This window comes from Chrysemys picta, chromosome 1, assembly GCF_011386835.1.
Source record: "Chrysemys picta bellii isolate R12L10 chromosome 1, ASM1138683v2, whole genome shotgun sequence".
NCBI classification, from domain to species: Eukaryota; Metazoa; Chordata; order Testudines; family Emydidae; genus Chrysemys; species Chrysemys picta.
Window position 1 is genome coordinate 93,962,723 of NC_088791.1, and position 19,653 is coordinate 93,982,375.

The following is a 19,653-nucleotide window of genomic DNA, read 5'->3' on the forward strand; positions in this document are numbered from 1 at the left end:
AACAATGGTGCTGTTTAAATGATAAGCATTCAGAAGGGGAAAGCAGTGATTCCCTTTGCCCTTGCACTGGTATATGCGGGGACAGAATGTGGTTGAATGAAGGCAGTGTACGACGGAAATCAAATAGGGAAATGTAGAGGGAAAGCACTCAAGGCTGGCACTCTCACAAAACAAGCTCACAGCCACCCACAGACATAACAGTGCCTCTGGCACTGATGGATCCATTTTAGATTAGTAGCCAGGGGAAGCTGTCAAATTGATTGCCTGTTCCCATAGGGCCCAAGCTATATTAAAATTAAACAGCTGAACTGTCCAGTCAGGGATCTTGTTCCTGACCTATAAACTGACATGGACTTGTAACCAAGTGGGTAAACCCAATTGTGGGGTTTGAAAAGACCGACACCTACCAAAGCCCTAAGTTGGAGAGGGGTGATCCCTAGTAAGCTTTCAGCACGAGTGTAAGTCATTTTATTGTTTTTAGATGTTTTCTCTGTAAAGCGTTTACCCTAAGAAGAAAAGCAGTTTGCTGTGTGAAGGCTGGTTGGTAACTGCTGTACCCTGTTCTAGCCCCTGGAGAGAGGTTACCCACAGGGGCTGGATGGGACCCTGTCAAACCTGCTGAGGAAACCACAGTGAGGAGCAGAGGGGCTGTGAAACCCCTGGTCTGGAGGGAGAGAGACAGGGGCCTCTGACTGAGAGAGGTGACGCTGGGAGCCGGAAAGCTTAAGAGCGTGCCCTCGAGGAATCCCAGGTGGTAGGTCACAGGTGCAGTTAACCCTGAAACTGCGAGAGGCACCAGTAAAAACCTTGAAAGAGAGAGAGAGCTAGAATCATTCCCCACTCCCATGACTAAAACTGAGAGCAAAGAGATGTGACTATCAAGTTTCAGACAGTGAGCAAAGATAGCCAGGGGCCCGACTAACAGGAATCATTCAACTAAAACACCACCCATTCCCCTGTGTCACTTACAGGGTATAAGCACCATTTGAATTTTTGCTATCGCAATGGACCAAGAAATTTGAGACGCTGTAGTGCCAGGGTGGGAATAAATTACTGGTCAGTTATTTCCAATCTGATACATAATCAGCCATCAGCAGGGTTTGGAATTTGAGATCCAAGCACAGGCATCTGCTCCTTGACTGGAGTACCTGACAGCACTAGTAGGTTGTCATCTGCTACGTGGACCAGGTCCAGCACTAGAGGGAGATTAGATGCACACTCTACCAGTGCATTTCACAAATGTTTGCTGACAGCAGAGGAATGGTGAGACTCAGGAAATCTATGGTTCCATTCCAAGTTCTGTAGTGGAGTGTGCTCTAGTGGGCACAGACCCTTCTGCCCCATTCCCCCCAGATCTGACCCCTTTTGCCCATATCCCCTCCAGCCTGTCCCTATATCAGCACTGTCTCTCTCTCTACCTTAGCCCAGGCATCTTGTCTCTTCTTAGTCTCACTTCTTTCCTGGTCCCAGGCCAGGTCATCTTGCCCAGCCAGTCCCGGTCTCTTCCCCACAGCTCCTTATCTACTCTCAGTCCTCCCCTTCCCAACACATAAGCCCCCAGTCTCTCACCCATCTGCCTGCCCATGTTCCCCACCAGCTCCTACTCCCAGTCTCCTTGCCCAGCCAGTCTTAGTTTCCCCCTCACCTCTTGTCTCCATCTTCCAGTCCCAGTCTCCTATGAAGCTCCTTTTCCTAACCTATTCCTTCCATTGACCCCACCCCACAAGACAGGCTCTTGCGGCTCTGTACTCCATTCAGGCTCCTTCTCCCTCCTCGTTGCCTGGGCACCAGCAGGGGTCGCATTCAGAGCACAGGAGCCAATCTCACTGCTCTCCCTTCCTGTACCCAATGCCACTGTGAGCTGTAGCAGCCAAGAGAAGCAACTGCAGGGAAAGTCCTGCTCAGTTCCTCCAGCCTTGGACTGGCGCATGTTCAGTGCGAATGGAATCTTCACAGAATGTAGCTGCCAAACTCCAACAAGCCTCTACTGAGTATGTGCAAACAAAGATTTTTCAGTGGTTTATAATTTGGGCAGATGGCAAAAGACACACCCTTAACAGCACGACGACCCCCTGCTGAATTTCAAATCCCTGCTCCACAGCATGGAGTCTCTCTAGCGTCACAACAAAACAGAAGAATATTTTTTTTTTCATACAGAAAAAATATATATATTTTTCCTTAACCTTGTTCTTGGAAACAGATGAGGCCTGAGGCAGATGCCCAGAATGGAAATTTTCAGCCCAAACACAGTTAAAGTTTGGGAAAGTTATAAGCAGCTAAAAACGGTCTCTTACAATGGGAAGTGTCAAGCAAGCTTAACTAACGATGGTGCTAACAGCTCTGCCTATAATTAGGGCCCTACCTATTTCACGGCTATGAAAAACTCGTCATGGACCGTGAAATCTGGTCTCTCCCTGTGAAATCTGGTCTTTTGTGTGCTTTTACCCTATACTATACAGATTTCACAAGGGAGACCAGCGTTTCTCAAATTGGGGGTCCTGACCCAAAAGGGAGTTGTAGGGGGGGTCACAAAGTTATTTTAGGAGGGTCATGTATTGCCACCCTTACTTCTGCACTGCCTTCAGAACTGGGCGGCCGGAGAGCAGCGGCTGTTGGCCGGGTGCCCAGCTCTGAAGGCAGCGCCCCACTAGCAGCAGCGCAGGAATAAGGGTGGCAACACCATACCAGGCCAGCCCTACTTCTGTGCTGCTGCCTTCAGAGCTGGGCAGCCAGAGAGTGGCGGCTGCTGACTGAGGGCCCAGCTCTGTAGGCAGCAGTGCAAAAGTAAGGGTAGCAATACCGCAACCCGCCCCCTACAATAACCTTGCAAACCCCCCTCCCAACTCTTTCTTGGGTCAGGACCCCTACAATTACAGGTTTAAATAGCTGAAATCATGAAATTTACCATTTTTTAAATCCTATTACTATGAAATTGACCAAAATGGACGTGAATTTAGTAAGGCCCTACTTATAATCATTTGCAATAATTGTTACAACTCCTACCCTGATGGAAAGCTGGCAAACTTCTCAATGTGATATAAAAGCAAGAGGATGCAACCAGAGGTGACACTGGCATCCAAGTTGCCTGACCGCCTTGTACTAGGTGATGAAATGTGTATGCCCTATTTGCCACATAATCAGACAAGAGAAATTTAGAAGACCAGAAATGCCATCCAGGTAGGCATAAACTAGAGCTCATCTTGGTTTTAGAGCTGGAGATGGGTATAATTTATATTCCCCATTATGATCAGATGATTGCTTCCTTTAGGCAGCTTTTGGGGACTTATTTTCACTCCTGGACCTATTGCAATACCCCTCACAGAGACTAAGGGTTGCTGTGGAGTTCCATTCCTCACTAATGGACTACATTGTCCAGGCATTAGCACTTTTGGCCTAGCAGGACACTATACTCATCTGCCCTTCACAATGACACAGAAGCACCTAGACATATTCTTGCCCATTGTCCTTGCAGGTCACCTTGGCTTACAGATAGCCTGTGACATTTAGTTGTATAAGGTCCAGAGAGGGGGACAGGGTTTGTCTTTGTATCTGTTCTTTCTATTAGTATATTCCCACCCTTTGCAAAAATGGTTCAGAGACTTGAAATTGTACAGGACCCATCACTGCCCCTCTAGTTTCAGACAGCAGTGGTGGCTCTAACCACACTTTTCCATCTGCAAGTGGTGAAGAAGTTGTAGCCTTTCCTCTCTGAGGTGGACCTTGTCAGGGTCATCCAGCCAAAGGCATGATTTACAGCAAAGCACACTATTGAGGGCTACCCTTGTAGATGTCTCAAAAACTTGTGATTGCAGAATGCTGCTACTCCATCTCCTGAGTGGATCCAGCCCCTGAAAACATACACCACGCATGCTCTGCACTGGCTACCCAGCTCTTCCCAGTGCGTCTCTAGGTGTTGGTTTTAATCTATAAAGTCCTATGTGATTGGGGACCTGGAAACCTGAGAGGCCATCTCCTTCCTTATATACCTTCCCCACAGCTGAGATCAGCGGAAGCATTCCTGCTGACAGCCCAGAGAAGGAGTGGAGAGCTAGTGGCAGGGTGGGAGGCTTCTCAGCTTTGAAACTGGCTCTCACTGTCAGCCCACCACCACTCTGGTAGACTGACTATGAGAGCACAGTGCAGTGAGACTCATCTATTTCCGTAAGCATTCAACTTGATAGGGGGCCAGAATGGGGTGATTTGAATGGATGGGCACAGTTGGGCTGGCAATTGTTGCTGCCTACAATAGGCACCAGCCTTGGTGTTTTTCCAGTTATGTAAACATGCCTAGAGGATGCGGGGCCGGGCGTGTAATAAATCATCATATAAATAAATAATGGCTTGGGAGAATCCACATTTGGCAGTCTTCAGAATGGAGGGTAGGGCCTACCTAGCCCCTGGCAGTTAATCCTGCACATGAACAGTGAAGGTGGCTTATCGAGAAACCCATTTGGATAGGTCTTACATTTGCTTGATTTCATGGTAAAGTAATGATATAAATGTTTAATTAGATCACTAATTAAATAAAACTTCCCCCTCACCCCCCCATAAATATCCCTGCATTAACTCAGCACTCAGGTTTCACAGCTAAAATGTCAGAAATGCCAAAAAGTTACAGGGATACCAACATAAAAAATAGGACACTCTGGCTGATAGTGTTGGGCCTGATTCACCACGCCTGCCAGCCACGTAAATCAGGAGTTACCACGCTGAAGTCAGTGGCGTTACATTGCAGTAAGCAAGAGGAGATCTGGGCCCTTGGTACCTGTTACTAATAATGCCTAATGTTGCTGTAACAAGACGACTAGAGAAAAAATATTACATATTTTCAGCTTGCTTGCATCGTGCACTTTGGGTGTAGTCACTTTCCCTGTGTAGTAGCATTATTTATTATTGGTGAGTTTAGGGGCCCCAACAGAGATCAGGACCCCATTGCCACAGGGGTGGCGTATATACATGGTAATAGACAGCGCCTTTCCCAAAGAGTTTACAATCTCAACAGACAAGACAAAGGAAGGATTATCCCCATTTTACAGATGGAGAACTGAAGTGCCGAAAGCTGAAGTGGCTTGCCTGTGGCCATACAGGAAGTCTGCGACAGGCAAAGGAATTAAATCCTGATCTCCCAAGTGCCAGCCCAGCACCTTAACCACAAGGCTATCCTTCCACTCTGCATAGTTAGTTAGGCTCAATCCTGCAAACACATGTGCCTAACTTTATGCAGATGAGCCATCTCATTGACTTCAAATTGGACCATTCATGTGAATAAAATTACACACGTTGGTGTTTGCAGGATTTGGGTCCGGCTGGTTTCCACTGGTATTTGTGAGAGTTTCTCATGCTGCAATTGAGAAAGAAAAAATATTTTAAACATAGAAGAATGTGATTGTAAAACTTCAAAAATTGGGGGGTGGGGGTCTGAGAGGCAAGGGCATTACCTAAACCTACTTTGAAATCATTGTTGGAAACTGCCTAGATTTCAAAGCAGATAGTACCCTTTTAAGAGTCCAAGAACAACTTTCCTTTGGCCATGTTGCACATTCTGTACTGTATGTTTTATGCAATATATTTTACAGCAGAAAACATAATATATTAAGCTACCCATTCAACTAGAAAAACAGGGTTAGCACATAGTATTTCCATGTGATTTGGCTGAGTTAGCACTGCTGTCGGAACCCTAACTTTTATAGTTCTTGGCTTCTTGTGGTTGTGAGCATGTAACCTTAAACAATGAATTAACACAGGTTTTTGCAATTACTTTTCTATTCTTATTTTTAAGAAACAGAAAAAATAAACAAAATCCCAGAGCTAGTCCTTTTGCAGTGCTAATAAGCTCTGCCAGGAAAACTTGTAGCTCCTTGCTATGCAGCTGTTTGGCTTGCAGCGCTTGCAAGGTACTGAACCAGAAAGCGCTCCCCTTGGGCTGGGTCGCGCCATTTAGGCCCAGCTCTAGGCACCGTCCGAGGGAGAACACTGAAGACGTTTTCCTCAGAGAGGCAGAGTTCCTCCTGCGGCTGCCCAGCATACAGAGGAGTGCACAAGCTGCTCCAGGTGCTGCATCATTCCCACTGGATCAGGGACTGTGAGTTATATGGGCCTGTGATGCCCTTGCTCCAGCAAATTCAGGGCCTGGGGACCCGGCCCCACTAATGTTCAGGGCCGGGTCTCTTCCCCGGCCCCCCTGGCTGCCCCGCATGCCTCCCCCGGAGTGTCCCTGCCTGCGCCCTGGGCGGCTGCCCTGACGCTCCGCGCTGCGCTCCCTCGCTGGCTGCTGCTGGCTACAAAAGGGAGCGGCGGCAGGCTGAGGCAGGAGGCACATACATACGATGGCAGCCCTCCCCCCCGCACCCACCACAGGGGAGGTGAGCCTGGACCTGAGAGGGGCCTGGCCCCTAAGAGCATGTGCAGTGATGGTGCCGGGTGAATGTGCTGTTGGGGGGACTGTGGAGTCCTCCTCTCTGGCCCCAGCCCCTGGGGCAGCCTGCCTGCATCCCAAACTCCTCATCTCCAGCCCTGCCCCACCCCAGAGCCTGCACCCCCAGCCACAGCCCTCACCCCCCTGCACCCCAACCCTCTGCCCCAGCCCTGAGCCCCCTCCCACACCCCAAACCCCTCATCCCTAGACCCAGCCAGACCCTTCATCCCCCACACCCCAACCCTCTGCCCCAGCCCTGAGCCCCCTCCCACACCCCAAACCCCTCATCCCTAGACCCAGCCAGATCCTTCATCCCCCACACCCCAACCCTCTGTACCATCCCTGAGCCCCCTCCCACACCTCAAACCCCTCATCCTCAGCCACACTCAAGAGCCCTCACCCCCAGCCATAGCCCTCATCCCCCCATACCCACCACATTGTGCAATATAGGGAAATTGTTAAATGCTTACTGTTTCCAGTCCATTTTTACATTATTTTAAAAATATATATATCAGCTTACAAGGCAGGTGTGGGGAGGAGGCGGGACTTGGACCCATTCTGGGCACCACCAAAAATGATACAAACCTGCCGCCCCTGCACTGGATGGTGACTAACTCTGCTTGCTGGTGCTGGGATGCTGTGCCATTGCTCCACCAATTCTCTGCCCCCTTCCAGGCACTGTGCACTGCTGCAGGAATAGCTAGGGATCAGTCCCTGCACGCCTGGCTGGCTCTGACACGCCCTGCTCCCACCCCTCACTGCATGCTTGCATAAAGACCAAGCAGAATCTAGTGCTTGTCTAGCACTTGTTCAGTTAAACCCGTGGGCCCTAATTCTTTTCTCACGTCAGTCCAGCAGTCAACATAAGCCAGGGGTTCTCAAACTCGGGGTCATGACCCCTCAGGGGGTCACAAGGTTATTACTTGGGGGGTTGCGAACTGTCAGCCTCCACCCCAAATCCCACTTGGCCTCCAGCATTTATAAGAGTGTTAAATATAAAAAAAGTGATTTTAATTTATAACGGGGGTTGCACTCATAGGCTTGCTATGTGAAAGGGGTCACCAGTACAAAAGTTTGAGAACCACTGACATAACCCCACCGACTGCTGTGGAGTTATGTCGGAAGTACACTGGCCTGCAAGTTCGGTCAGGCAAACTCAGAAGTTCCGACCGTGCTCCTCACCCACCCTACGGTGGACTCGCTTTATCACTTGCAGCCAGTCCTCCTCTTAGACACCCACAAACTATTACCATGCATTCCCATGGCACATCCCCCGTATCAGAGTGCAGTAACGAAGGAACAGGGCCGGCTCTAGCTTTTTTGCCGCCCCAAGCAGCGAAGAGGGGGGAAAAAAAAAAAGCCGCGATCGGCGGCACTTCAGCGGCTGCTCTCCCGCACCGCTTCATTATTCGGCGGCCAGTCCTTCCCTCTGAGAGGGATTGAGGGGCCTGCCGCCGAATTCCCACCGAAGACCCGGACGTGCTGCCCCCTTCCATGGGCCGCCCCCAAGCACCAGCTTGCTGCGCTGGTGCCTGAAGCCAGCCCTGCGAGGGGGCAACTGACAGAATGGCCAGAGGAGATCAAATGAACACTGGCGTGTTGAAGGGGGAAACCAGGGAGCTGAACCTGCTGATAGAATCGCATGCTGTGCAGAGCGTGTGTGTCGTGTGCCCGTGGCAGGGGAGAAGGGGCAGGGGAGCGCCTGGGGAAAGGGAAGGCAGCTTCCTTCCTGAAAGACATTTTCCTCCTTGAATTGAAGAAGCTGATTTAAACAGCAGCAGAGGGAGGAACCACACTCTGGGAAGCAGAGATTCCCTCTGCTTGAGGCATTGCTTTCCCCTCCGCCCCAACACTGCAGGCTGAGCCATGTAGCCAGCATAGCAGAACCTCCTGAGTGTCATGTGATGCTTCCATCATGCTGCCCATTTTCAGCAGTGCATTAGGCCCTCCTGAGCATCACATGATGCGTGCAGAACACTGCCTGCTTTCAGCGGTGCATTAGAATTTAATGACTATCCCATGAGGAATCCAACACGCTGCCTCCACTCCAGAGATCCCCAAGATTGCCCTACTGTGGAGTTGTCTGCCATGCTTCCTGCCCTAGCTAACTCCCCACAATTGCCTGCAGTCACAAGGCTGTCACGCTGCCTGCTTTCTCCCCTTCCCCTGAAGCCCTTATTTCATTATAAAAAGGAAATATTTTAGTGACATACTATTCCTCATGGGGCTTATAATTAAATCCTGCTCAGACAAACAAAGCAAAAACCTCTCCTGCGTTTGCTATCGGTAGTGACCCAAAATAAATAAATAAATCAAGCTAGGCTAGCAAAAAGAAGCAGGAGAAAGACAGGCCTGCTAGAGATTATCCAGCTTTTATTTTCATCCAGGCACCCACAACTAGAGTTCCTGGAAGGCTCTGGAGAGCCCAACATAGATACATTTCTTTCTGCGTCTACTTTGATTTATTGCATCTGAAGAAGTAGGTTTTAGCCCACGAAAGCTTATGCTCAAATAAATTTGTTCGTCTCTAAGGTGCCACAAGTCTCCTGTTCTTTTTACTTTGATTTAGGTAGTTTTGAAGAAAGCATATACTTAGTTTCTTTGGTAAACGTCTGTGACAGGTGCTGGATCACCAGTCTGGCAGCTAAAGGCCTGTGTTTACCCACACAGCAAGGTACTGTTCAGGCAGCCAAAACTTCCTAGATGCCACCAGTGTTCCCTCTAATTTTTCCCACCCATGTGCGGAATGAATTTTGTTATGTGAGGCTGGGCTGGGCTGGGTTGGGGCCAGGGGAGGGGCACTTCTCCCTTGGCCATGGCAGGTCTGTGGCTGGGCTAGGTTGGAGCCGGGGGAGAGGAATCTCTTCCCGCCGCAGCACTAAGCACCTGCCCTGTGCTTAATAAGCTGCTGCGCGGCCCCGCAGCTTAGAGAGAATTTACGATGCCACCCTCCTGTTGTGACTGAGCCCTGACCGGGAGGGTCACCTCTGTGCAGGACAGTCCATCTCCATGACCCATTACTTATTTGGTTGCTCTGCTGAGACAGTCAGCTGGGGGTGGGGGGAGGGAATGTGGACAGCAATCCCAGTAGGAATTGAACAAAACCCACTAGCTCACTTCATCCTATCAGTAGCCAGATAACAGCTTTTAGTCACTGCCGATCTGGGGCTGACCTGGAGCAGGTGATATAGAGGTAGAAGGCTCTGGAATCCTAAATTCTCACAGCCGGTTCCCACTGTAGGACTTGAAATGGTGTGACTGAGCTGGCCCACTTTGCTACACAGCGCTGAGGTGCTGCTCCCTAGTATTAACCCTGTTACATCCTGCCGGAGTAGCGCTCGAGAAGTCTATATAACAGAAGAAAGCATCCTTTCTCCGCCATCGTTCTGTTCCTCTCCCTCCTTGGCAACCCAACCCAGCTTCCACTGAAGTGCTCCTCCTACACTCGACAACAGAGACAGAAAAGACCTACTATGTGACCTAGGCCTGGTAACTGCACCCAACAATACATTTTCTAGTGCTTTGTACAGGCCGTCTTATGTGTCCCCTAAGGGGCTTCTATCACGTCTCCTTTGGAGAGTAAGGATGAGATTTTTCGAAGGGATCTGGATTAAAAATTAAAGGGAATTAAAGGGAATTGTTCATCCAGATTCCCATAGGCAGCTTTGAGCTCAGCCTAATCCAACGGATCCCCCTACCAAACATTCTTCCTGATCTTCAGGCTAAACAATCTTCTTAATTTCATCCCATTACTCCTAGTACCACCCGAAAACATTCCTCTCTAACTTTGGTGTCAATACCCTTCAAATGCTTCCAGATGGTTATTCTATTCCTATTGGTTATTGTTCAACCTAGCAACTGTACACATATTTAAATCAAATTTCATCTTTCCTCATAAAGGGACTGGAGGGCTTAATGATCTGTGTGATTTCCCTTCTCACAACACCCTCTAATTCATCAATATCTTTCTAGTAATGAAGTTCTCAGACTGAATACAGTATGCTAGGTGCAGTAGCACAACCTTTGTAGAGAACTATTATCTCTGTACCCCATGATGTAACTGATGTCTCTGCATACATGCCTTAAAGGAAAAAAAAATCACACTGGCCCTGTTTGCTGCCATCTCCTATTGTGGGTTCATGTCTAATTTACAATCCACTATCACCCCTAGGTCCCTCTGCTTTATTGCTTCCCAATGGTCTCCCTTATTTTTCCATCAGTGTATTAGCCTGTATTTTTCCAAGATGAATCTAATTTTATTACTTTTTTGCTCATGTTTCTAACTGCTCTTGGTTCCTTTGTGTTATTTCTCCTTCCTCACTGGGGTTCGCAACTCTGCCCAATTTAGTGTCACCTACAAATGTCAGTAACATGAGGCTTACTGCCACTCCCGGATCATTACCGAAATGATAAACAAAACTCGACTTAACAGTCCCTGCTGTAACCCACCCGGCATCTCCCCCAGATCAATCTAGTGTTATGTATCGTTATTCTTTGGTTATTGTGGTCTGTTAGCCAGTTCTCAGTTCACATGACAGCGTCCCTGCCCAAGCCCATTTGAATTGTTGTTGTCAATAAGGCTTCATGAAACACTGCACCCACTGCTTTAATTAAATCCAAATACATTTTATATGCACTGCTGTGCTCCCTTCAGCGGCCTATCTGCTGACATACTAGAAGGCAGCCAGCAAGCAGGTGTGGTGGGTGTGGTGAAATCATGTGAACAAGATGAGGCAGCTACCACTCACAGCACTCAGTGCTATTTCTGGCAAAAACCGAAGGGAAGAACCCAGGCTGAGCAAATGTGGAAACTCATGAATGCCGCTCTGCTACCAGAGTGAGACTGGGAACTCACTGTGGGGAAGCACAGAGCCCAGCTTTGAATCCCCTTGTCACCCATCAGAAAGGTGAGGGGGTAAGTCCCTCTCCCAGAGACTCAATAGCCTGAAGTAAGTGGAGGCACCACCAATGGAAATGTCTAGGCTGAATTCAGCAGTGACATACATGGGCTGTAAATTACAGCCAGTTTCTGACCAACATACATCTAAAGTAGTAACAGGGTCATTTGCAATGATTTAGCAGTCAGCATGTGTAACTTCCACACCTGGCCACAGGGGTGGGGTGGGGGGAGAAAAAGGGAATAGCAGAAAAAGCCCCTAATAGGGTTGTAAAAGAAGGCTGTTTCTCTATTCTCACACACACCATCCTCCACACCGTCAGGGACATTCAGGTCCTAGTGGAAGTGGGTATAGCTGCCACTGACTTACAGTACTACACACCAAGGACTGGATCTGCTCCCCAAAAACCAAATCACTGTAAATTTCACTGCTTCACTATTTACACCCATTACTTGACTAACCTGTACTCCGAATGCCGCTTACACCCTCATTTACATTCCCACTGGACTTGGCCCCAACATTTAGCAGTCCTGTAAGTGCAGGGCTTGGAGAGAGTATGATGTAGTGCATAGGGCACTCAATTAGGCACCTGGAGATCTAGGTTCTATCCCAGCTCTACCATTGACCTGCTGTGTGACCTTGGGCAACTTATTTCCCCTCTCTGGGCTATAGTTGCTGTGTCTGTTTTGTGTATTTAGACTGTAAGCTCTTTGCCGCAGGGACTCTCTCTCACTATGTGTTTGTAGCGGGCCTAGCACAACAGGGCCCTGATCTCAGTTTAGATAGAAGCTCTAGGAGTTTCTGTAATTAAAAGAGATAAATGATAACAGCAACATGGAGTGAAAGAGGAGAGGGGATAGTAAGGGGCTGTTTTTATTATCCTATTATTATTTATTAGCTGATTCTGGAGCTTACATATGGTTGAAGGAAACTTTGCTTTTCTAGTCGCATGGCAACATTTTATTCAAAGCTTTCACTGAGCAGCTGCTGTTTGAAATGCACAGAACCAAGCCACCTAACTGAACCTATTTCTAAAACAAAGAGACACTCCCAAGCTGTTTATGTTTTTTAAACTGAATGATGCTTCAATCTCTGGAATTAACAGTGCCCAGCAATCAGGAAACCCTGAACAATAAGCAACAAGCCTTTTCTCAATTAACACTTTATTTATTTGTGGAGTCAAAGCTAGATTCAAAAGTGGGCATGTCCTGGGTGGATTTGATTTAAATCAAATTGATTTAAATCACTATTCAGGAAGACTCGATTTAATCATGGATTTCTACATAAAAGTGCATTCTTGTTGGTTGTTATAACCTTAATACATATTCTTCACAACTCGGAGATAGATGTAGGCTTCATTTTTAGAAGGTACACACTATACATTTTTTAAGTGATTTACTTTGAAAACTTTTCAGATTAATTTTACAGCTATATCAGAAAATGAATGATTATTTGGATGTTTCATTTACCAGAGCTAACTGAAGCAGACATTTATGAAGTCATTGGGAGGTGAACTATCTCCAATTCAACAGGTTAATCATTAATATTTGGAGGATTTTCTTGCCATGCTGTATTAGGAGGAGAACATCACCAGACATACATTTAAATTGTTTTATTTAACTATTTCTCACCCCTATTTATTTATTTTAAAACATTTTTGCTGTTAACAAGCAAATCCACAGTTTGAGAACTGCAAAACTAAGTATCTCTAATGGTATCTTCTAGACCAGAGGTGGGCAAACTATGGCCTGCGGGCCACATCAGGCCCATGGGACTGTCCCGCCCAGCCCTTGAGCTCCTGGCCGGGGAGGCTAGCCCCCGGCACCTCCCCTGCAGCCTCAGCTCGCCGCGCCACCAGTGCTCTGGGTGGCGGGGCTGCGAGCTCCTGCCGGGCAGCTCAGCTGCGAGAGCCGCAAGACTGTCCCAGTGCTCTAGACTGCACGGCGGCGTGGCTGGCTCCAGCCGGGCGGCACAGCTGCCAGTCCTGGTGCTCTGAGCGGCATGGTAAGGGGGTGGGGAGCGGGGGGATTGGATAAGGGGCAGGGGGTCCCAAGAGGAGGCAGTCAGGGGAAAAGGAGCAGGGGGGGTTGGATGGGTCAGGGATTTTGAGGGGGGCAGTCAGGGGGTGGGAAGTGAGAGGGGGTAGATAGGGGATGGGGGCCAGTCTGTCTGGGGAGGCACAGCCTTCCCTACCCGGCCCTCCATAGAGTTTCAGAACCCCGATGCGGTCCTCAGGCCAAAAAGTTTGCCCTCCCCTATTCAAACTAAGCACTGAATCCCATTGGGTAGATAGAAAGATTAACCTAAATAATCTATACAGAAGCCCCTGGAATCCCATAAGATTGGGTCCCTAACCCATGAACTATTGGAACTCATTAACAAAACTTTTCTTAAACATTACATGAATATATTGTCTCTATTTCTATAATTCTATAGAATTAGAATTTATAATCCCTATTTCATGATGATATGAAAAATATCTTTGAGCTATAATGTATCTTAATTAAAACTATCTTTAGATAGGTTTTTTCCTCAAAAAGCATTTTATCAAAAAAATCCGATTTAAATAAAAAAAAAATCCCCCCCCCCTTTTTTTTTTTTTTTTTTTTTTTTTTTAAATAATTGATTATTATCCACCCTGGGCATGTCACATCCTGCCTTAAAGACTTACACAGGCCCAAAAACCAGCATATGTAGCTGTGTGGAAGAAGATGGGAATAGCTTCTTATCTGAAACGTGGAACAGGGAATGGCTTGTTCAGTGTAGCTGACAATGGTATAAAGAGGCTGTCATCTCTAGATCACTGATTTCAGTGGAAATCACAGGTCAGGGTAAGGGTGTGACTGGATGACTCAAGCCTGGTTTCTGTAAAGCTTTCCAATGCTGCTAACACTTATGGGAGCTCTAGTATAGAGCCACTGGCATTTTACCCACTGTGTCATCTAAGGCTAGATCTATACTTGAACTGCGGCAGCTGCACTGCTGTAGCAGTTTAAGTGTAGCTGCTACCTACATCGCCAGGAGGAATTCTCCCATTGCTGTAGTTAATCCACTGTCTACACTGGGGGTTAGGTTGGCTTAACTATGTCTCTCAGGGGTGTGGATTTTTCACATCTCCGAGCAACGTAGCTGAGTCGCTCTAACGTTTTAGCGTAGAACTGGCCTGCCTACTAAGAACAAGTCTACGTGACATGGTGGTAAAAGCCTCATCTACACTAGGACTCCTACTGTTGCAGCCGGAGGTGAAACTGCACAAGTACTAGCAAAAGTGGGAGATTTTTTTTGAACAAAAAGACAGGGTCTGTGTGAAGGGGAGACAAAGCCTTTTACCTCTAAGGTAAAATACAAATACAACTCCTGTCAATGTGACCTAGTGATCTAGGCCTGAGACTCAGAATCTGTGCGTTCTATTCTTAGCCCTGCCTGCTCATTGGATGATGCTGGGCAGGTTGCTTAACTTCTCTGTGCCCCAATTTCCCTATGCGTAGCATGGCTTGTGTGAACAGAGTTGGTTGTCTCAGTCTGGTTGTCAGTGGACAAGTCCCCCCATCTCCACTGGCCCCCTTGTGGGGGGGGGGTCTCCACAAGGAGGCTAGGGACTGAACAGATCATGTACAATTAACTCCTCCACGCTCCAGTAGGTGCTGCTTTTTCCAAGCTGAGGCATGTTGATGGAGAGCAGTGTGGGGGAGGTTTGAGTGGTTACTGCCCTTGGTAAGCAGGTTTGGGGAAAACGTAGAGGACTCTGTTCTCCAGGACTGTTGAGCCAACACCTATTGCCTGCACCAAATTGGTTTAATTTTTTTGTCAGGTGTAAAGAAAGAAAGATTCTGCCCACGTGCTACAACAAGCATCCTTACGTGCGTACTGGGGAGCTGCTACTTCCTATCACCAGCAGCAGTCTGGAAACATGAGCTCCCTCACACCAATGTCCTGACAGTGCCCAGAGTCTCACTCTAGTGAAGCCAACCTCTCTACACTGGCCTAAGCCTCCTGTGTGTCAGACCCTGTCACCAGGAGCTCATCTTCTTCTCAACGTTAAACAACATACGCCATCTTCTACAACCTACCTGAGTTCTTGTGCCTCATCCTTTAAAGGTGTGTACTGCACTCATCGAAATTAGATAGCATGCTCTATGGGGCAGGGGCCAGGCAGAGGTGCTGGAACAATTTGTATAGTGGGGGAGCTGAGAGCCGTTGAACCAAACTGTAAACCTTAGATATGATGGAAACCACTTCAAGCCAGGGGGTGCAGCAGCACCCCAGCACCCCTAGTTCCAACACCTATGGGGCCAGGTGTTACTCTGTGATGGTAAAGTGCCAGGCATATCTCAGGTGCTTCACAATAAACCCTAATAATACACAGCATATCATTACAAATGCTTTGGGTGAGCCCGTGAACTCAAGGCTCTGTCTCAGCAGCACTGGGGGAGAGGCGCTAAAAAGGGGATAAAATGGGCCAATAGGAATTGGTGAGAAGAAAATGAAGTAAGGGGGAGAAAAAGGAGCACACCCCCTTTCTCCCCGTGACTAACAAGCAGGCTGTCCTTGTTGGGATGCTGACCCCAGGGTACTGCCAATGTTCTGCAGTGGGACATTTGTTTCTATAGCTAAGTGAAGGTCTGTAATGTTCTGCATAGGGTCAATCCCATTCCATCCTCTGTCAAGGTCAAGGAGACAGAGCTGGTGGTTGTGTGGAAACAGTAGGGCATCCAAGGGAATGCTAAATGCAGGGTAGTCTGTCATGGCTGGGCAGTCATTATGGAACAAGTATGGGAGTTCATGGAGGAGCCGCCAGAGTACAAGAAACAATGGAGCAGAAAGAAGTGCACAGCAGAGACCGTCTCTTGTTCTCTCTCCCTCCTGGCTTTGGGAAGCCAGAACCCTGCCTGCAGTGTTAGAGTGAAGTCGTGGTATTACAAAAAAGGGAAAGGAAATTCTGTCCCAGAGATTAGGGTTGGAAAAATCCTTTTAGGTCACATCATGTCCATCATCCTTGGCTGGAACACTCTCTGCTGCTTTCCCCAAGCCAGGCGATGGGGGTGTGTGTGTGTGCATCCATCACTTCATAATGGATTTCCATAGCAGCTTTGCGCCAGATTTACTGAACTCCCCGTCCCGCAGTAACAACCACGCTGTACTGTACCGTACATAGGCCCGGTCCGACAGATCAACTGACCATATTAATCATATCCCCAGGGATCTCAGGGTGCAGCTAGGCTTTGCAATCAGGCTGAAGGGGCATCTTCCTTGACAGAAATGGACTGTGCCACTTTGGTCACACCAGCAGACGGAGCACCTCCTTTGCACCGGCACAGAGCTTGATCTGGCTATGGGATGTTAGTGCCAGCAACAGGCTGGCCAATCCGATCAACCCGTGTCCCCCCCACCCCCTATCTGCCCTTTCCTTTCCATTTTTTCCATATACATTTAAAAAAACAAAAACAGGGAGCTGCTTTGGGGCACCTCAGGCTCATGCTTGTCCACCTTAGTGTGTGTGTGTGTGTCTCTCTCTTCACGCTCTCCTCCTCACACTGCCCCCCACCCCATTCTTAACGCAATCTCTCTCTCCAGCTCTGTGTTTGCAGCTCGCTCCCTTAATCCCCATGACCTTCCCGCACAGAGCTACAGCCATGGGATCAGCGTTACAAGATGAGAGACCCTCCTCCCCCCACCGTAGCAAGGAAAAGAGGCCGAAAAGACCCTTCCCCTCCCCCCTCTCACCGAGCCGTCCCACCCCCTCCTGCACAGAACCACAACACATTGCAGAGTGGGAAAGAAGGCAAGGGAGCCGGGCGGGCGAGAAAGGACAACACGCTCCCCCCCGCCCCGCGTAATCTCGTTCAAGCCCCCTCCCTCGCTGCTCCCTGTCTCCAGCAGCAAGCAGAGCAGACAGAATTAGACGGGCTGGCGAGGCAGAGGGGCTGCCGTGCAGAATCATCATCTCCACCCCCCGCAGACACCAGTGTTTCCAGGTCCCCCTTTTCAACAAAACAAACAAGCTCCTCCCTGAAAATGTCCCTACAACACTGACTGACCCGGGGGGACGGGGACGCCCCCACTGCACCAGATCCTACCCTGGGGAGGGGCCCCGCGCCCGGACGGGATCCCCCCGCGGGATTGTGTTTGGATCACGTCCCATTTTCCACCCTCCTCTCGGCTCCCGGGTTCTGCCCCCACCCCGCTGCAGAAACACCCCATTTTCGGGCAGCCGCAGCGGGGGACACGCGCGACCGGCACCGGAGCCGCCACCTGAGCCGGGGTTCCCAGCGGGGCGGCCGCCTCTGCCTGAGCAGAGGTGACTTTGCAGCACCGGCTCCAGCTTCGCCCCCCCCCACCCCTCCCGATGGGGCCCGGCCGGTGTGCGTGGGGGGGTTGCGGGGCCCGGCAGGTGTGTGTGTGGGGGGGGAACGGGGACCCCCGAGCGCAGGGCACGCGGCTCATTGCGGAGCGCGGCCGGGGAAGGGCATTCCCCCCCAGCCCGCTGCCTGCCCCCAGGGATCGGCCCCCGCCTCGTGCCCTTACCCAGGAGAGCACCCGCAGGACGGTGTGAGGCTGCCGGAAGAAGGTCTGGGGGTCGAAGGCGCCCCCGGCTTTGCCCGCTCCATACGCGCCCCCTTCCATCCTTGGGGCGCCCCGTGGCACGCCGCTGAGCCCCTGCGTGTGTCTGAGCCACTCCGAGCAGCTGGCCGGGGGTGCCCAGGAACGCTGCCCCGGGGGTAACGGAGGCAGCTGGGCGAGCGGGCGGGGGCTAGCTGTGCATGGCCGCGCTGTCACTCCCCGCTCAGTCACCGCTGCCCGGCTGGAGAGATACGCACGCTCCGCTCCAGGGCAGGCGCTAGTGCAGGGGCCGCGCGCTCCCTCGCAGCAGCAGCTGAGTGACGGGAACGCGCCAGGCAAGGGGTTTCTGAGTGCTTACGTGTGCTCATTTCATGTTTTCAAGAATTTCTTTGAAACCACAAAGGCTAAAAACATACTTTTGAAAAAATGAAAGCTGAGATTCTCATATAATCACCAGCTTCCAAGAGCTGGGGCTTGAAGAAAAACACCAGTTATTGAGACTCGTGGTAAAATCATGAGAGTTGGCAAAGCTGCTGGTCTGAGGTAAGACTCCGACCCTTGCTACCACCAGTGGAATTGCCTCGGTGGGAAATTGTAAAGAAAAAAAATGTAGTGGAGACATAGCTCAAGTTATTGGGCTTGATTTTCCTGCTGCATACACTGGTTTTATGCCCAGACGCCATTTGCTTCAATAGAATTACTTCTCTACACTGGTGAATTGAAATCAGAAGCAGGTTCACTGGGTTTTTAACAAACAGAAGAACAGGAGTACTTGTGGCACCTTAGAGACTAACAAATTTATTAGAGCATAAGCTTTCGTGGACTACAGCCCACTTCTTCATAGCCCACGAAAGCTTATGCTCTAATAAATTTGTTAGTCTCTAAGGTGCCACAAGTACTCCTGTTCTTCTTTTTGTGGATACTGACTAACACGGCTGCTACTCTGAAACCTGGGTTTTTAACATTTGTAAAAACCATTGTGTAGAGAAAGTCAAAGCTGTTGTGAGTATGAGCAACATTGTGGATTCTTCGTAGCAAAGCTCTGTTTCACTTTTCTTTTTCGCTCTCCTCTAGACACATTTTCTAGAAAATTTGAGCTTCTTATTTAATAATACCTAGTTTTTCATCAGCAGATCTCAAAGTGCTTCCCAACCTTTAACATACTCAAGCTCTCAACATTCCTCTGAGGTAGGGAAGTACCATTATCCCCATTTTACAGAGGGGGAACCGAGGCACAGAGGGGCTAAGTGACTTGCTTAAGGTCATACAGGAAGTCTGTGACAGAGCAGGAAATTGAAGTCAGGTCTCCTAATGGCTGGGCGAGGCTAGTGCCCTAACTGCTGGACCATCCTTCCTTCCATTTTTGTGGATTTATTCTGATGTATGAGCACGCAACCTCCTAGAGCTTTAGGTGCAACTGAATCTATTACAAAGAATTTAGGCTGAAGCAATGCCAACAAAGAAAAAACATTGCATACCGAGAGTAAACCCCTCTTCTCTCAACATAGTTAACCCACCCCCTCAGTAAAAGCCTGGAGAAACAGATGTTACAACATGCTCGAAGGTGAACAAACTTAGGCTTGTTTAATTTAGCATATTCGGACATGTGAGCTCTGCCTCTTCAAATCTGAGCAGTGCTGACGGGGGAAACTGACATTGTAAGAGGTTTTCTTAGATCTATCACATCAGGCAGACTGGCATTGGGACTAGTGATTGCACATTGCACCTGCCAGTTCTGCAGAGCTCACCGAGAAACAGGGCCGGTTCTAGGTTTTTTTG

The 19,653-nt window shown here is 49.1% G+C and overlaps 1 protein-coding gene across 4 annotated transcripts in view; it reads right to left on the reverse strand.

The window, feature by feature from the left end:
- SYNGR1 (synaptogyrin 1) overlaps positions 1–18,187 on the reverse strand; it is a 28,533-nt gene extending 10,346 nt beyond the window's left edge. Inside the window, exon 1 of one of the 4 annotated variants that reach the window (XR_010597676.1) lies at positions 17,839–18,179. Coding sequence is in view for 2 of the 4 variants with exons in the window: in XM_005302523.5 (XP_005302580.1) it covers positions 17,839–17,937 (99 nt within the window). In the remaining 2 variants the exon portion in view is untranslated. Of the gene's footprint in view, positions 1–17,838 lie in introns of all 4 variants that reach the window. The other 3 variants (XR_006172863.2, XM_005302523.5, XM_005302524.5) reach the window with 3 other exon arrangements.
- Positions 18,188–19,653: the final 1,466 nt, after the last annotated feature.